The 19,534-nt window shown below is 42.7% G+C and overlaps 1 protein-coding gene and 2 long non-coding RNA genes across 3 annotated transcripts in view; 1 reads left to right on the top strand and 2 right to left on the bottom strand.

The window, feature by feature from the left end:
- LOC122173621 (uncharacterized) overlaps positions 1-19,534 on the bottom strand; it is a 133,463-nt gene that overhangs the window by 54,862 nt on the left and 59,067 nt on the right. The window lies entirely within an intron of this gene.
- The window catches only part of MYBPC3 (myosin binding protein C3), a 122,016-nt gene that overhangs the window by 57,487 nt on the left and 44,995 nt on the right, over positions 1-19,534 (top strand). Inside the window, exons 18-24 of the mRNA XM_008162799.4 lie at positions 275-440; positions 1,214-1,320; positions 3,431-3,460; positions 3,639-3,778; positions 6,999-7,076; positions 8,492-8,651; positions 17,589-17,693. Of these exons, the coding sequence (XP_008161021.2) occupies positions 275-440; positions 1,214-1,320; positions 3,431-3,460; positions 3,639-3,778; positions 6,999-7,076; positions 8,492-8,651; positions 17,589-17,693 (786 nt within the window). The remainder of the gene's footprint in view (positions 1-274; positions 441-1,213; positions 1,321-3,430; positions 3,461-3,638; positions 3,779-6,998; positions 7,077-8,491; positions 8,652-17,588; positions 17,694-19,534) is intronic.
- LOC135983412 (uncharacterized) overlaps positions 1-19,534 on the bottom strand; it is a 68,844-nt gene that overhangs the window by 5,614 nt on the left and 43,696 nt on the right. The window lies entirely within an intron of this gene.

Here is a 19,534-nt window from a genome sequence, read left to right as displayed (position 1 = left end):
TGGGGAAATGACCACAGAGGCCTCAAGGAGACAGAAGATTGTTAGGTCTGTGTGCCGGATGTAATAGATATCCTGACTGCAACAGGTGCCTGGCTACCAGTCCTGTTAAATCCTGCATACTGTGGATTTCTCTTCACATTTCACCTTTCAACAAACAGCATCCTCAGACCTGGCTCTTTCTCTTCTTTAAACGCAACATAAACATTTTACTGTACAAACCGATCTTTGACCTGCTGATGTTTGTGCTGCTTCCTTCCACAACTCACAACCCTAGAGAAGAAGCTGGAAGTGTACCAGAGTATCGCAGACCTGACAGTGAGGGCACGGGACCAGGCAGTCTTCAAGTGCGAAGTCTCCGATGAGAACGTGAAAGGAATCTGGTTGAAAAATGGGAAGGAGGTGATCCCAGATGAGAGGATAAAGATCTCTCATATTGGCAGGTGAGTCCTGCTTCAGAAAGCTTGGACAGGATTGGGTATGACACTAAAGTCCTCTCTGGATAGTGATGAGGAAATGAATATAAGCCAGCTAATGGGAGGCAGTAGGAATCTTCCTCAGCACAATGAACATGTAGCCATTCCTCTCTTCTGTGATCTGCCTGGGTTTGTGCACCACATGTACAATACTGGCATGTATGTAATTCTGCAGGTGTGCGTATAGTATGTTAGTCTATATCTGTACAATGGAGCATCAGCCCAGATTCTCAGCCTTTACTCTGCCTTTCATTTTTGGGGGGATTTAAATTGCCTAGAGACCACACTGATGGTCACTTTAAAATAGACATAATCAAACAGACTGATACATTAGATAAGGATAGACAGATATCAGTACCGAGAAGTAAATCTCTTTGTGTTAATTTACTATAGTTTTTAATATATATAGTATATACTCATACACACACACATTTAGATGAGTAAAATTTTTTAAATTACCTAAATTACTTAGGCTCCCAAAGGATTGTTTTGATGTGCTGTCTGCTGAGTTTACAAGGAGAGGGATGGTGAACAAGCCTGCACTTTCTTTGCCATAGTGTTGCTTGGGTTTACAATATCCTTGAGAGGAAACTCGTTCTGTTTGCCCTAGCATGTTGATTTGATACTGGGAAGGTTATTAATGGCTTGCCATGTGCTGCAGCCTGAATGCACTCACTCGCTGTAGCAGTATACCTCCTGACTAAAATTAAGAGAGTCACATGCTTGTGTATATTTTTCAGAATCCATAAGCTAACTATTGATGATGTAACCCCAGAAGATGAGGCTGACTATTCTTTTGTCCCTGAAGGATTTGCTTACAACCTTTCTGCCAAACTCAGATTTTTGGGTGAGTGTTGTGGAATCTGGTTCCTAATATGTAACAGGAATACCACAGGCCTTCCAAAGGAGGAATTATCCATATATAAGGACTACAGGGAGCTGTGGGACCAAATCATTTAATTGATTACACCAGGAGGCTGTATGGAGATTTCCCTTCCTGATGTATGAACATGGCACATGTAACTTCTCTCTGTGATAGTGCATCATCTTTATTATTTGTATTGTAGAGCTCACAGCAGATCCTTGCACCTGGAGGGAGCCTTGCACATAGATCCTTTACAGCAGTGGCTCTAAGCCTTTTCAGGCTACTGTACCCCTTTCAGGAGTCTGATTTGTCTTGCATACTCTCAAAATTTCACCTCACTTAAAAACTACTTGCTTACAAAATCAGACATAAAAATACATATGTATCACAGCACACTATTACTGAAAAATAGCTTACTTTCTCATTTTTACCATATAATTATAAAATAAATCATTTGGAATATAAATATTGTACTTATATTTCAGTGTATAGTCTATAGAGCAGTATAAAGCGGTCACTGTCTTTATGAAATTTTAGTTTGTACTGACTTCACTTGTGCTTTTTATGTAGCCTGTTGTAAAACTAGGCAAATATCTAGATGAGTTGATGTGCCCCGTGGAAGACCTCTCCATACCCCAAGGGGTACACGTACCCCTGGTTGAGAACCACTGCTGTATGGAGAGGAGTTGGGGGTAGGGTAGTCTCCTCCACTGCACTGTCCTTCCTTTCACCAGACCTCCAGAAAGGCCTCTCTGTGCATCCAGGGTCTCCACTGGGAGAGGGAGTGGAGTCTGGGCAGCCCATCAGATCTCACAGCGATTCCTTAGAAAAATTAATACAGTCCAATGCTGTATTATGTTTTTCGGTAGGGCTCAACTGAGGTATCCCATAAACCTGGGGATCCCATAAGTCTCTAGCCAGGGAAGACCCTGGCAGTGTGGCTTCAATAGAGCCCGGGGTGAGGAAGAACTGAAGCCAGTGTGGAGACACAGGGCCTCCAAGCAGATGGCTCTGGCCTTCAACAGACCTCACTAGGATCCATCAGGTTTGGAGCAAGCCCTGCAGCCTCTTCTGTGTCAGGGGGGATGCCACCTAAACACGGGTGTGGGGAGATATTTCCTCCCCCCCCCCAATATTTCCACCCCCAGAGCGCCTTTCCGTGTGCGTTATGCTGGGAGGTTTTCTTCTTAATGTATGTGCAAAGTGCTACAGGTGGCATGTGACCAGGATTCATCACCAAATTTGGTCTACTGATGGGATCATTATCTTCCCTGGCTTGGGCAGAGTACTGATGGGGAGCACTGGGAGGTAATGACACAGCACAGTTAGATGACTTACACAAGTAAAGTTATTCGTGCAAAGTGTTTCCTGGGTTGAGAACTAAAGGACAAAACACAAAGAGGGATAGAAACAAACAAACAAAGTGATTAGGCTGAGGACTGGCACATGATATCTTCATTCCTTTTAATAGACATGTAAAATAGTTTCAAACTGCGTGTAGTCACTCTTAGTTTCTCGTTTCTCTTTCAACCATTGCTTAGTTACAATCTCTATGTATTTTTAACCCTTGCACATACTATTGCTATTATTTTGTTTGTTTTTATCCTAAACATTTTCCAAACTTTTTTAAAAAGTTGCTTCTTTTCTATTTTTATTTTTCTACATTGTTTATTTGTCATTTTATATGGGCCTGATCCTGCAAACACAGACTATAGCTTTGATCCTGCAAAAACTTATTCATCGGGTTACATTTACTTATGCACGTAGTCCCAAAGACTTCATGGGTCTACGCACAAGTAAAGTTAAGTATGTGTGTGTTTGCAGGATTGGGGCCTTAAATCACTGCCAATAGGATTACACGTGGGAGCAAAGTTATTCACTTGCAAAAGCCTTTGCAAGACCCAGCCCTATTCTATTTTTTGTGTTATTTTCTTCTTGTTTTACCAAGCCAGTTTCCAAAATATATATTCACCCATTGATTTACATACACTGAGGGATTATTTATTATATTATTTGTTTTAAAATTATTTTTGGTCTGATGATTACAGGAAACTTAGCTATTGTCAGATCCGTTTTTTTTTTCCCTTTCCAGAGATCAAGATTGATTTTGTGCCAAGACAAGGTAAAAACAATGTTCATTATTGGATCATGTGAGTAACATCTGAACAAGTCATCTTGCATGCTTTTCAGTAGCAGAACCTCTTCAATTTTTAACATAACATCTGAGTAATGCCTCCCTTTTCCTGCAAAACATTCAAACCATGGTGAAAAATATTTGATTTTCTCCACTTTCGCTACAGAACCCCCCAAAATCCATCTGGACTTCATGGGTCAAGCAGCCCCTGACACTATTGTTGTGGTGGCTGGGAACAAACTTAGATTGGACGTTCCCATATCAGGAGATCCAATACCCACTGTCATCTGGCAGAAAGTAAACAAGGTAATGTGTAGTCTGACAATGTGGCTAAGGCAAAGAGGTCATACCAAGGAATTTCTTCTCTTTTAAACATATGATTTGAATTTCCAGTTCTTACCTAAAAAACTTTTCCATATCCCCCCAAATGTAGATGTTTCTAAACAAAGACATTTCTAAAACAGCAGCAAAGCAGCACCTGGTGATTTAGTTGATTTTGCTGTAGTCTTCTTGAACAGTGTTCTTTTTCTGAAGTGTTTATTTTCAGCGCGGGGAAAACAAAAGGAAGGAAGTGGATGTGTATGGTAGCCTTTCTGCCCTTCTTTCTCTACTGCACATCAGCATAGTATCTGCATGCCTACGGAGAGGGCTGCCACCACTAGATTACTGTCTTCTCAGGTCACAGGAAACAAGTAAGCCATGGTCATCAGCCCTCCCCACCACGTGTGCCTCACAGGAAGGAAATGTTCTACCGTCTCTCCTTTCCCATCCCAAGTTCTTTTGGTCAGTTTGTGAACAAATGGTACTTTCAACATCCTACTGAATGTCTTAGAAGCAGTAGACTCATCTACACCAGCAGCCAGTTCTGTTGGGCATTCTGCCAATTTAGACCTTGTGAATTTAAAGGATAACTCCTATTTTACCTGGTTGTTGGAGCAATTGCAGGAGGCCAAAATAGAGAAGTATAAAGTAATAGTGCGGACAATGGTACTTACTTCTTTTATGGTATTTGCTGAACCTTTTAGACTTTTCAATCTCTCTTCTTTAAGAGTGAAATGCTACTTCTTACTGCCAGTTAAATGTTCTTTTTTTTGTTGATAGCAAAAAGCTGACCTCTTGTGGCAGTCATGAATGCAGTAAAGACTCTAATTCCCAGCACCCACTCCTAAACAAATCATAATGTTTTCCTTTGCAACCCAGAATTAGGAAATTTCCTTCAGTGACAAGATGGAGAGGGAATTCAATCTTCTGAAATATTATCTTCTGATCATCAGTCCACAAAAAAGTCCAGAAAACAGTTCCTAGAAGAACTTTGCCTCTAAAAACATATGCAGACTTCATTATTATTTAAAATTAAAATTATTAATATTATCCCATAAAGGAAGCTAAGACCCAAACCAGTCTTACCCCTTCTCCCAGCTCCAGAATGGGCAGAGAAGAGGTCCCATTTCTTCCCCAGGAACAGTAGAGCTCATGCAGCCCTCCCCTCCCCCCTCAAGCCAAATGAGTTTGTGGAAGAAAATCTTCTGGGAGGGATTACCCAAAAAGTTTGTTTACTTTTTGCAAGAACAGAGTAATGCAGCTGCAGCAGGGAACTTTAGTTGAGATATAAGACATGAGTAGATAAGTAAGGAAGACCATGAAGGACCATGAGGACAAGAAACTGAATTTGATGCAAAGGAAGCATGGGGACTAGTGGAGGAATTTAATAAGGGCAGTAGCATAACTTCAGATTATCTAGTTTGGCTGGTGTTAAAGGGATGAATTTATTCCTTTCCATAAAAGATGTTCATAAGCCCAATACCCCACTGATACAGAAAGAACATTCTCTATTTTGCACAAATACATAAGCCCACTAACCTACTACTTTCATAGGACAGTGACTGAATCACTTCTATCTGTGGCATCTGATGCAGGGATCTCATAAATCTTTGTTTATAAGGCTATGAAACTGATCTTGCTGATGCTTCCTTTAATTCTATCTCACTCTGGGAATGCATTGATGATTCTGGTTTTTTTTTTATCAGTTAATTTCCTTCTCATTTTTGTTCATTTATTCTGATCTTCATTTTTGTCACATCTCCCATGCCAAGCAGCCAACATACCCTGCGTAGATCCTTCTCCTCTGTGTCTCAGACCCAGCTTGACCAACTCTGCTCAATGAGATCTTTCTGACTCTTCATACAATCATAGAAGGGTAGGACTGGAAGGGACCTCAATAGGTCATCTAGTCCAGTCCCCTGCAGTCAAGGCAGGACTACGTAATAACTTGACCATTCCTGGCAGGTGTTTGTCTCACCTGTTCTTAAAAACCTCCAATGATGGAGATTCCACAACCTCCCTGGGCAATTTGTTCCAGTGCTTAACTTCCCTGACAGTTAGAAAGTTTTTCCTGATGTCCAACCTAAACTGCCCTTGCTGCAATTAAAGCCCATTGCTTCTTGTCCTATCCTCAGAGGTTAACAAGAACATATTTTCAACCTTCTCCTTGTAACAACCTTTTAATGTATTTGAAAACTGTTATCCTGTCCCACCTCAGTCTTCTCTTCTCCAGACTAAACAAACCCAGTTTTTTCAATCGTTCTTCACAGTCATGTTTTCTAAACTTTTAATCATTTTTGTTGGTCTCTTTTGGATTTTCTCCAGTTTGTCATCATCTTTCCTGAAATGTGGCACCCAGAACTGGACACAATTCTCCAGCTGAGGCCTAATCAGCGTGGAGTAGAGTGGAAGAATTACTTCTCGTGTTTAGCTTACAACACTCCCTGCTAATACATCCCAGAATGATGTTTGTTTTTTTGCAACATTGTTATACTGTTGACTCATATTTAGCTTGTGATCCACTATCAGCTGCAGATCCCTTTCCACAGTACTCCTTCCTAGGCAGTCATTTCCCATTTTGTATTTGTGCAATAGAATGTTCCTTGCTAAGGGGAGTACTTTGCATTTGTCCTTATTCAATTTCATCCTATTTACTTCAGACCATTTCTCTAGTTTGTCCAGATAATTTTGAATTTTAATCCTATTCTCCAAAACACTTGCAACCCCTTCCAGTATTGGTATTGTCTACAAACTTTATAAGTGTATTCTATAGCCATTATCTAAATCATTTATGAAGATATTGAGCAGAACTGGACCCAGGACCTATCTCCGAGAGACCCTGCTCAATATGCTCTTCCAGCTTGACCGTGAACTACTGATAAACTACTCTCTGGGAACAGTTTTCCAACCAGTTATGCACCCATCTTATAGTAGGTCCATCTAGGTTGCATTTCCCTAGTTTGCTTATGAGAAGGTCATGCGAGACAGTATCAAAAGCTTTACTACAGTCAAGATATACCACATCTACTGCTTTCCCTGTATCCACAAGGCTTGTTACCTGTTAAATTAGGTTGGTTTGTCATTATTTGTTCTTGACAAATCCATGTTGACTGTTACTTATCACCCTATTATCTTCTAGGTGTTTGCAAATAGATTGCTTGATTATTTGCTCCATTATCTTTCATGTATTTCTTTGCTCATCTAGAACAGCTGCAATGTGCTAAGCAATGCTGAGTCCATGGATTCCCCAAACTCCAGCAGTGATTTAAGTAATGAGAGCAAGGTAAGTTCCTTACTATTTATACAAACCCATAAATATATCTGGTGTATTTACAAACAAATGGTCCTGCCTAGAGGAGCTTAACATTTAGAGTATATAGGAACATAGTCATTAACATAATGGATCAGACCACCGTCCATCTAGGACGGTGTTCTGCCTTACAGTGGCAATTATCAGATGCTTCAGAGGGAGGCACAAGAAACCCCTTAGTGGACACTTATGGAATAACCTGTCTATAGGGCAAGTTTCTTCCTAACCACCATTGTTTAGTGATGGACTTTTGCCCTGAAGCATGAGGGTTTGCAACACTTCTAAATATTCTTTTAAAATTCTGTTTTACGTAACTCTGGATACCTAACCCTTTTTTGAGTCTTACTAAAGATATCTAGGGGAAGAGATTAGTTGGATGCAAAGAGAGATGACAACAGGTAAAGTGATGGGAATGTGAAGGATGCACTACAAGATCATGGAGGCTACCTCTTTTCACATTAAGTCCCTTTTATCCTGCATTAATTTTTGTTACATTGGTGTATGTGTGGTAGTCAGTCAGAAGAATTATTTTGCTATTTGTATTACATTAGAACTCAGAGGCCTGGGTCAAGATTAGGACCCCATTGTTCTAGGTGCTATACATACACATAGGTCTTGGACAGTCCCTGTCCAAAGGGGCATAGAGTCTAAAAATACAAGGATGTGACACAGGAAAAAGGAAAAGGATACAACAAAGTGGTGATGGTTATGCTTAGACACGTTAGCGCTGATTTCCCCCCTTTCCCCTAAGCCAAAAAAAGAGAAAAACACAAAATGGGAGAACAGGCAAATGGTCAAAGTATTTTTAATTAAGTGATGGGGAGGGGGGGGGTGATGTAGGCATCCAAGAGCCCCGAGGATGAGGAGGTGGCAGTAACAAAAATGGAAGATGAGGGCTCTGACAAGGGTTTTAGTATTGTGGATAAAAACAAAAGGTCAAAAGTTCAGATCTTAGAAATGTCAAGGAGGAAGAAGCAACAAGATTTGGACACAGACAAAACGTGTGGGCCAAGGGAGAGACAGGAGCAGAGGAAAATTCCCAAGTCACAAGTTTGAGAAATGCAATAGGGTCTTTTTAACTACTAATGGTGCTTACAGAGCTTTAAAAACCAATTTCTCCCCAAAGGAGAATGTTCCGAGCTGTTAATGGCCTCCCACTGATGTCCTGTTGTTCCTATACAACAGAACCTTAAAATAGAATAAAACTTCATCGATAGCTTTTCAGTGATACTGGTAATGGTCGGTGTCAGAAAGACTTACATGTTGCTGCAGGCTCAGCGTGTTTATGCAAATCCCTGTTCCCTTCATTCAGACACAGCATTAGGCTCTCCTGTTTCCACCCTACGGTAGATACAAATGACTTCACTTGATGTTTTCAATGCCCACAGCTTCTCTCTGAAACTGAAGGTAGAGTTCGTGTAGAGATGCATGAAGACCACTGTATCTTCATCATTGAAGGAGCAGAGAAGCCAGATGAGGGGGTTTATAGAGTTACAGTAAAGAACCCAGCAGGAGAAGATAAGGCTGATATCACAGTAAAGGTTATTGGTAAGTGACGGACAGGAATAACCAGTCTCTGAAAAACTCCTGAGTTCAGTGGGACGGACCTACCCTCATTTCTGTAAACCTGAGAACAGCTCTGACTGTGAGTTCAAAGAGGTGAAAAATGACCATATGAGAGGAATAAGTTTCATAAAACCTGACAGAAATGTTTAGCTTCCCTTGTATTCCCTATCTGGGAGGAGAAAGAATCATTCCTAAATCTTAAAAATTAGGTTATATGAATATCCTTCCCTTCCATTTCCCTACATTTTTGAATGTCAGTGATCCAGTCTCTTCTCTCAGTGGGGTTGATATGTATATAGAATGAAATCACTTTTTGCCATTTTGTTGTGTGAGTTTTCTAACAGAAACGACTTTATTATATGTATGGTAAACAGTTAATGGAATAAAGGGATATGTACATATGGTATAAGATATTAAAAAGGACTGGAATTATTTAGCCTACAAAGGAGAAGAGCTAGAGGGGAGTTTGACTGAAGTACTCTAGCTTATGATGGGTGTTGTGAAAATCAATCCGCTCCTTCTTTATATCCTGGCCTGCATTATCAGAACAAAGGCAAACTGAACAAATTTAGAAGTGATAAAAGGAAATGTTTTTTGCATGCTGAATTGTAAACCTTTGTAGTTCATTGCTGTATGAGGTCATCAGGACAAATACTAAGATAGGATTTACAAAAGGTAGAAGTTCTTTATATTATTAATTTCTGTTCTTAAATAAGGTAGAACAACATACATGCAGCCATTGTATTACACATATTAACTAACCTCACTTCCCAATCATGCCTGGCATCCCCTGGCTCTCTCTCCACGATATGAGCATTTCTTGGAGAGCACAAGAAGTTTGGTTTGAAGCTGACTAGTGTCTACATCAGTGCCTAGTCCAATCTGGTTTTGAAGACCCTAGATGTAATCTGGGCAAGACCACCATTTTCTGCACACAGCAGGCTCTGAATTAGGATAATTCACCAATCCTTGTGAAATGCAAGGACCTTGCAGATGTATTTGATAAAAATAATACTGATGCTCTGCCCCCGCATAGGTCCTATGACTGCCCCATAGACCTCCAGCTAGGGGCCAAAATCCCCTTTGTGCAAAATTTATCCAATCAGAACCCTGAACTCAGGTTCCTATGGGAGTATCTCGATGAAAATCTGGCAAAGAATTTTATCCATCTGTCTGTGTCCCCCACTGCGGCCCCAATCCTGTTTTGTCAAAAAATGGATGGCACCAGCACCTCTGCATATACTATCGAACACTGAACAATATAGCCATCAAAAATAAATATCCCTTGTCATTGATCAACAAAGAAATAGAAAGGGTCAGCTCAGCAAAAATTTCCACTAAAGCACCTATCACATGGTCTACATCTGAGAGGGTAATGAATGGAAAACAGACTTTCGTACTTGGTATGGGCTTTTTGAGTACTTCATGATGCCTTTTGGTCTCTGTAACATCTCCGCCATGTTCCAGCATTTGATTAATGATATCTTCAGGGAGGTTCTGAACCAGTTTATCATAATCTATCTAGATGACATTCTTATTTTTTCAGAAAATCAAACCTTGCATCACCAGCATGTCCGGTTGTTACTTGAATGTCTTTGAGCAAATGGCCTATATAGGAAGCCTGGGAAATATGAATTTGATCGCACTGCTGTGGACTTCTTGGGTTATACCATCTCTCCCAGTGGAATAAGTATGGATCCCAAAAAGGTTTCTGCAATTTTGACTTGGGCAACTGCCAAGAGCATTTGTGATATCCGATGCTTTCTAGGATTTGCCAGCTTCTAATTCATCCAAGGGCTCTCAAAAGCGGTGTTCCCAATTACCCAGCTGCTACAGAAGAACTCTGCTTTCAACGGGACACCAGAAGCCCAACTGGCTTTTGATTGGCTGAAGAAAGCATTTACTTCTGCCCCTATGTTAGTATACCAAGATGCAGCTAAACCTTTTTGTTGTTGAAACAGATGTTTCCAATTATACAATCAGGGTAGTATTATCTCAACGATGTGGTCCTCAAATGACCTCCACGCTTGTGCCTTTTATTCTAGGAAATAGACACCTGAGGAACAAAATTACCAAATGTACGATAAGGAATTACTGGCCATCAAGGCTGCATTTCAGGAGTGGCATCACCATCTAGAAGGTGCGCGCTTTCCAGTCAATGTGTTCACAGATCATAAAACATCTCTGAATGCCACAGCCCACAACCAATGTCAAATATGCTGGTCCCTCTTCCTTACTAGATTTAACTTCACCCTGATCTACTGGCTCAGAACCCGAAATGGTGAACTCAGTGCATTATCCTGCAAGGGGGAGTACCTAGATAAAGGGGATAACGCTCTCGAAATATATTGAAAGCCCTGCCATTTTGTGAATGTGCTTCAACATTGATCTTTTGGCCTTGTAAAGTCCTCACTGGTCAGTGATCTGCTTTCAGTGAAATAGATGTCAGCCAATTCTGACCCAAACTTCTCAGTCAGTCAAAAACAAGTTAGTCTGGTTCAAGGATTGCCTGGATCACCCCATCTAGCTGTACTCTGGCTATGCCACAATTCCCAGCTGGCAGGCCACTTTAGGTACTGGAAGACAAAGAAGCTGATTTCTCACAATTTTTGGTGGCCAAAACTATTCTCCTCCATCAAAGCTTCCTGTGAGACATGCAGCTGGATGAAGATCCCCCTACCAAGCCGCTGGGTGTCCTGATCCCACTTCCACCCCTATCTGAACCTGGGGCCTCAATATCATAGAATCAAAGAAGATTAGGGTTGGAAGAGACCTCAGAAGTCATCTAGTCCAACACCCTGCTCAAAGCAGGACCAATACCAACTAAATCATCCTAGCCAGGGCTTTGTCAAGCCGGGCCTTAAAAACCTCTAAGGATGGAGATTCCACCACCTCCCTACGTAACCTATTCCAATGCTTCACCCCCCCTCCCAGTGAAATAGTTTTTCCTAATATCCAATCTAGGCCTTCCCCACTGCAACTTGAGACCATTCCTCCTTGTTCTGTCATCTGCCACCACTGAGAACTGACTAGCTTCATCCTCTTTGGAACCCCCCTTCATGTACTTGAAGGCTGCTATCAAATTCCCCCTCACACTTCTCTCTTATGCAGACAAAATAAGCCCAGTTCCCTCAGCCTCTCCTTATAAAGCATGTGCCCCAACCCCCTAATCATTTTCATTGCCCTCCGCTGAACTCTCTCCAATTTGTTCACATCCTTTCTGTAATGGGGGGCCAAAAACTGGATGCATTACTCCAGATGTGGCCTCATCAGTGCCAAATAGAGGGGAATAATCACTTCCCTCGATCTGCTGGCAATGCTCCTTCTAATGAAGCCCAATATGCCGTTCGCCTTCTTGGCCACAAAGGCACAGTGCTGACTCATATCCAGCTTCTCGTCCACTGTAATCCCCAGGTCCTTTTCTGCAGACCTGCCGTTTAGCCAGTCAGTCCCCAGCCTGTAGCAGTGCATGGGATTCTTCCGTCCTAAGTGCAGGACTCTGCACTTGTCCTTATCGAACCTCATCAGATTTCTTTTGGCCCAGTCCTCCAATTTGTCTAGGTTACTCTGGACCCTAGCCCTACCCTCCAGTGTATCTACCTCTCCCCACAACTTAGTGTCATCCGTGAACTTGCTGAGGGTGCAATCCATCCCATCATCCAGATCATTAATGAAGATGTTGAACAAAACCGGCCCCAGGACCAACTCCTGGGGCACTCCACTTGATATCGGTTGCCAACTAGACATTGAGTCGTTGATCACTACCTGCTGAGCCCGATGATCTAGCCAGCTTTCTATCCACCTTATAGTCCGTTCATTCAATCCATATTTCTTTGACTTGCTGGCAAGAATACTATGGGAGACTGTATCAAAAGCTTTGCTTAAGTCAAGATATATCACCTCTGTTCAACGCTTTCCCCATATCCGCAAAGCCAGTTATCTCATCATAGAAGGCATTCAGAATGGTCAGGCATGACTTGCCCTTGGTGAATCCATGTTGACTGTTCCTGTTCAACGTCCTCTCCTCCAAGTGCTTCAAAATGGATTCCTTGAGGACCTGCGCCATGATTTTTCCAGGGACTGAGGTGAGGCTGACCGGTTTGTAGTTCCCCAGATTCTCCTTCTTCCTTTTTTTAAAGATGGGCACTACATTTGCCTTTTTCCAATCGTCCGGAACCTCCCCCGATTGCCACGATTTTTCAAAGATCATGGCCAATGGCTCTGCAATCACATCAACCAACTCCCGCAGCACCCTCGCATTCATTGCATGCGGCCCCATGGACTTGTGCCTGTCCAACTTTTCTAAATAGTCCTTAACCTGTTCTTTCACCACTGAGGGCTGTTCACCTCCTCCCCATACTGTGCTGCCCACTGCAGCAGTCTGAGAGCTGACCTTGTCTGTGAAGACTGAGGCAAAAAAAGCATTGTGTACTTCAGCTTTTTCCACATCATCTGTCACTAGGTTGCCTCCCCCATTCAGTAAGGGTCCCACAGTTTCCCTGACCTTCCTCTTGTTGCTAACATACCTGTAGAATACTTCTTGTTACCCTTCACATCCCTTGCTAGTTGCAACTCTAATTATACTTTCGCCTTCCTCATTACACCCCTGTATGCTCAAGCAATATTTTTATACTCCTCCCTAGTCATCTGTCCAAGTTTCCACTTCTTATAAGCCTCCTTTTTGTGTTTAAGCTCACCGAAGATTTCTCTGTTAAGCCAAGGTGGTCACCTGCCATATTTGCTATTCTCTCTGCACATCGCCCTCAATAAGGCTTCTTTAAAATACAGCCAGCTCTCCTGGACTCCTTTCCCCCTCATATTAACTTCTCAGGGGATCCTGCCCATCAGTTCCCTGTGGGAGTCAAAGTCTGCTTTTCTGAAGTTCAGAGTCTGTATTCTGCTGCTTTTCTTTCTTCCTTTTGTCAGGATCCTGAACTCGACCATCTAGTTGGATCCTCCAGCACTTGCACCAGGAAGTTGTCCCCAACACTCTCCAAAAACTTCCTTGATTGTCTGTGCACTGCTGTATTGCTCTCCCAGCAGATGTCAGGGTGATTGAAGTCCCCCCTGAGAACCAGGGTCTGTGATCTGGAAACTTCTGTTAGTTGTCCGACGAAAGCCTCGTCTACCTCATCCTTCTGGTTTGGTGGTCTGTAGCTGATACCCACCACAACATCACCCTCATTGCTCTCGCCTCTAAACTTAACACAAAAACTCTTAACAGGCTTCTCTCCAGTTTCATACTGGAGCTCTGAGCAATCATATTGCTCCCTTACATACAGTGCAACTCCTCCACCTTTTCTCCCCTGCCTGTCCTTCCTGAACAGTGTATACCCATCCATGACAGTGCTCCAGTCATGTGAGTTACCCCACCAAGTCTCTGTTATTGCAATCACAGTTCCTTGACTGTGCCAGGACTTCCAATTCTTCCTGTTTGTTTCCCAGGCTTCTTGCGTTCGTGTACAGGCACCTACGAGAACTAGACTATTGCCCTACTTTCTCAGTATGAATCAGGAGGCTTCCCCTGTTGCACCCTCCTCCTTGTGTTTCCTCCTGGTATCCCACTTCCCTCAGGGCTTAGGTCACCATCCTCCAGCAAACCTAGTTTAAAGCCCTCCTCACTAGGTTAGCAAGCATGCCTGCGAAGATGCTCTTCCCTCTCTTCGTTAGCTGGATACCATCTCTTCCTAGCAATCCTTCTTCCAGGAACAACATCCCATGGTTGAAGAATCCAAAGCCTTCTCTCTGACACCACCTGCGCAATCACGCATTTACCTCCACAATTCGATGGTCCCTACCTGGGCCTTTTCCTTCAACAGGGAGGATGGACAAGAACATGACTTGCGTCTCAAACTCCTTTACTCTTCTTCCCAGAGCCACGTAGTCTGCAGTGACCTGCTCAAGGTCATTCTTGGCAGTATCATTGGTGCCCACGTGGAGAAGTAGGAAGGGGTAGCGGTTAAATCAATAAATAGATTTAATCACTGACTGCCCCACTGCTCAGGGCTGCACAGCTACACTGATCATTGTCAACCTCCACACCAAAATGGTGCACTTTTTGCCTTCTCAGAAGATCCCCACTGCACAAGCAATGGCTCACTTATTTTTCAACCACATCTTCAAGCTCCATGGGTTACCAACTGACATTACACCGAACTGTGGGCCACAATTTGTCTCCCATTTTTGGAGAGAATTGTTCAAACTCCTGGAAGTCACTCTACACATTTCCTCTGCCTACCACCCCCACATGGATGGACAAACAGAACGGATAAGCCAAATTCTAGAAAAATGTCTTCACTGATTCATCAACATGACTGGGTCAGGCTCTTGCCTTTTGCCGAGTTTGCTTACAATAACTCTGATCACAAATCAACCTGCCAAAGTCCCTTCTATTTCAATTATTGCTTCCAGCCCTGATTTCATCCATCTGTACTGCCAGCCTCCCATGACCCTGTGGCCTCCAATTTGGCTGAACATCTCCACTGCATTCAAAAGGAATTAAAATCACACAAACTCAGCCAAAGAGGACTACAAACAATACACTGACATTCATCAACAGGATATGGCTCTCATCTCAGCACTTTGACACCTCCCAACCCTCAAGGAAACTAAACTACTGTTATCTTGGCTCATTCCAGATCATTCAACAGATTAACCTGGTGACCTTTAAGCTCCAGCTACCGCGTACCATGAAGACATCCAGTATTCCGTGTTTTCTTGTTAAAAATATGTGGATAACTTCTTTCCTAGATACACACAACCACCTCCACTCCAAATCTCGATTCAGGAACAGGAAGAATATGAGGTGAGACAGAACCTAGCCTCTATACTCCTCTAAGGACTGGAAGGGAATACCCCAGATGATCGTTCATGGGAACCAGCCTGTAACATACATGCACCCAATGTGCTTCATGAATTCTATCAATTGCACCCAGACAAGTTGGGTCCAAAGGCATTAGGGAGGTGCCGTCGGGAGGTAGGGGGACACACAGTAATTGAAGATGGTGAGTCACTCTTGTATTGGGCAGGTATATAAACCCCACAGGAGGAACAGTAGTTCAGTCAGCTCAACATCACTCCAGGACTTAGAACTCTCTCCTGCCTGACGATGGTAACCTACTCCCCAAACCTTAGCCTCTCCAGCCTTGCTCTTGCTTCAGCCCTGTTCCTAGTCCTGCTCTTACTCGCATCCTGTTCCAGCCTTGCTCTCACTCCAGCCTTGCTTCCACCCTGCTTTGGACTCCTCATTCCAGCTCCTACCCTGGCTCTGACCACTAGGCTTAACAGCTCCAGCAACTAGGCCTGATCATCCCCATCATGGTGTCCGACACAGAAGACCCAAGAAATGGGAGCCATGTCAGATTAACTCATTTCCTAACAGGTGGAATTTAGGCACAATACTCCTGGGGGAATTCTGTGCCAAAAAACTAAAAATTCTATGCTCAATATTTTAAAATTCTGCAAAATTCGGCATATTTTATTTGTCAAAATAACACAATATAATCACACCAGCTACAATTATTTTGTTAATTTTATTTCAAAATACGTTTGTCAGCAAGTATGTCTGTAATAATAGAGACAACAAAAAAGATTCAGGAAATGTTTTTTTGACAAACAGATTCCTTACTGAGCATATTAATACAGAACTTTGAGTAATTTAATTTAAACTACAATACAGAAATGCATTTTCTGAATCCCCCAGAAGCAGTGCAAAGGCTTGTGGGAGTCAGAGGTAATGGAGGAGTTGAGGGAGAGGGAAGTAATTGCTGGGAAGGAGACTGGGAGTGAACCTGGAGGGCTGTTGGGTGTGGGTGGAACAAGTATGGAACGGTGTTTTTTTGCAGGGGAGAGATTGTTAGGGAGTTGGGGAGCCTCCTCCATGCAGACTCTGGCTGACCCACAGCCTCTCCAATACAGTCAGGCACATCTGCCCCTGTCCCCATGTGTCACTGCACCACCCTTCCCCCTCATGGCCATGTGTCCCTGCATCCCCACGCAGCCATCCCCCCTCCTCCCAACATGGCCCTGCACCCCCACTCCCATTCAGACCCTGCCCTAGTCTGTCCTCCCCACTAGCCCTTTTCAACCCAGTCTATGTGACCCCCCCAGTAGCCCCATGTTCCCTGCTCTGTCTGTCCCCTTCCATATCCCATGCCTTCTCACCTGTCCCCATGGGCAGGGCTCTGTGAGGAACCCAGTCTCTCTTCCTCCCTGTCAGCTGCAGACTGCTATGGCTGGTGAGCCTGCTTCCCTTTGTTTTGGCACCACAGCATCCCCTGGTGGGTGAACAGTGTAACTACAGCACCTCTCCAGCAGAGAAAAAAAAATTTGTGGGGGACAGAAATTCTGTGCATGTGCAGTGTTGCAGAATTCCCCCAGGAGTAGCAAGAGGCAGCCTCTCTCTGCAACAGCTCCCTCTGCCTGACAAATTATGGAACAACAATGATGCGTCTCAGGAATGCACCTATTCTGCAGGCCAGAGGAAACATGTTATGACTGCAGCTGTCAAAACCTTGGTGGGGTGTGGGCAGATTATATAGACTGCTATCCAGCTAAAATTTTGTATTTCACAAAGATGTATCTATGTATGTACAGATTAAGAAATATGAATAATCAAACATAATTTAAAGTAAAAGCAATCTAACCTAGAAGCATCAAAGAGCAGGGCTCAGTCTGGACTGAGGTAATGACTTATACTGTATCTGGTGCTTAGATGCTACAGATCTAGGTCTGCACATTAGAAATACCACAGACAGTGTCTTCAAAATGAAAGAGGAGGGATCTCTCAATAGGTTTGATTTGGTTGTGCAGATATCTTTTAGATATATAATGTTGAAAAATGCTAAACAAAAATGTTTAGTAACATAGCTGATGGCAAGGGTAACAATTTTGAGACTCCCTCTCTCATACAATCTTTAGATGTTCCTGATCCTCCAGAGGCTCCCAAGATCATCGATGTTGGAGAGGATTACTGCACAGTACAGTGGCAACCCCCTAAATATGATGGAGGACAACCAATACTGGGTAAGAGTTGCTAAAAAGACAGAGTCCTCAGCAGACTCATCTATACCAGTTACTGGCCCTTTAAAATGAGACCTGGGGACCTTTATCAGCCTGTTCATACAGAAATCAGAGATGCTGACTCTTAAAACTGAGAGATGCACACTACTCATTCTCAAGCTATCGGAATCCTGGCCCTTTAATCTTAGGGGCAGAGTGCCCCGTATCTGCCCCATCTAAATCAGGGACACATTTCTCTGACAGAGGTAAGTCTGTGTTTGGACAAAGGCACAAATGGGAATGTCTAGTGTCAAGGCAGAAGGAAAATAAAGTTAGACATTCCCATTCCAGACTCTGAAACTTTGCTGAAGTCTATAGGGTCTGGACTTGCTTGAGTTTTCTTGTTTCAGTACAGTCCAACCTTTATGAAGCCTTATGAGAAGCACTGGAGCTATGGATGATCTACTATATTCCTCCCTTTTAACTCCTCGTACTATATTCTAGGAGAGTAGAGTTTGTATTAGAGCTTCGTTTTTTCCCAAAAGAAAAGAGTAACTTCTATAGGAGTCACTTGTACCCTGTGCAGGAATAATAGGACCTGCAAAATGTCCACTCCAGCCACCAAGGAGTTAATAGCTTAAACTATTAGATGTGAAGAAATAAACCAGTGGTGGCCATGTTGCTGTTTTCAAAAGCTCACAAAATAGTTTGAAAAGATCACGCCAATGGTTCAGTTAGGTGGAGCTCTTTTGGGTTGGGTCGGGTCACTTAAGGATTGTTTTCAATCCCTAATGAAAGTTTTAGCTAATATCATGTCAAGGATTTTGCTATCAGCAGAACTAGAACAAAAACTGCAAATACTATGTTTAGTGATAGTTAAGGTTGCAGCAGAATTCACTCCTTTCACTGAAACCCTTAAAAGTATGAAAATAAGAAGTTAAGGGGAAAGACTTGTGCATTCCCTTCCATCTTCATATTGCCCATAACATTATCTTTGATGCATTCCAACACTCCATAAGGCTTTCATGTCCATCTCCAATACATAACAAAAAGCAATACAACTTCATTAAACTTACACTCTCTAGCACAAAACCTTAAGTGAGTGACCTTATATGCTTTTATATCAATAGATCAGCAGTTTGACTGTCATGCTTTCCATGTGTTTGGAAAGTTATTCTGCCTTAACACTGTTGAGGTCACTAATACTACTATCACTGTAATTTTTGTTTACTAATTTCCTAGTTTTTTTATAGTTTTGATGTACAACAGTGGATAGCTTCCTACAGTCAGGGAGAAATGGAGCAGAATGTGCCTGGGAATCAGAGGGAGAAACTGTGTTGCTGAAACTGCTCCTGCCTACGCTGATCCTCCTAAAGAGTGTGAGAGACTGTGGTGTACATCAGAAAATTATTTGTTTTATCCCCATATAGAATATGGGGATAAATATTCTATCCTCATTTAAAAGTTACTGAAAGTAAGTACACCTTGAGAAACCCTCCATGTTTAGAACTGATTACATAATCTATCAGCTGGAAGCCTGCCCTGAGGTGACAAGGGGAACCGCAGCCTGCCCTGCTCTGACAGTGGGAGCCGCAGCCTCATGGGATGCTTTAGGGCCCTTCACTAGTCCCATGCAGGGCTCTCTTAGCAACTCCGAAACGTCAGACATCTGTTGCATGTTTTTTTCCCCCCAAGAACTTAAAAACATTATCAGCAAGAAACAGCTTATATGAGAAATGGATCGTTTTGTGACAAAGGGAGAAAAGCTTACAACACAAGCCAAAGCGAGGGCATAAGTGGAAGTTCCAGCAAAATGCAGAAGACAAAAATATGATAAAGCTTATTTCAAACTGGGCTTTACATGG

Source organism: Chrysemys picta, chromosome 4, assembly GCF_011386835.1.
Source record: "Chrysemys picta bellii isolate R12L10 chromosome 4, ASM1138683v2, whole genome shotgun sequence".
In the NCBI taxonomy this organism is placed as follows: domain Eukaryota; kingdom Metazoa; phylum Chordata; order Testudines; family Emydidae; genus Chrysemys; species Chrysemys picta.
This window is presented reverse-complemented; position numbering and strand designations above follow the sequence as displayed.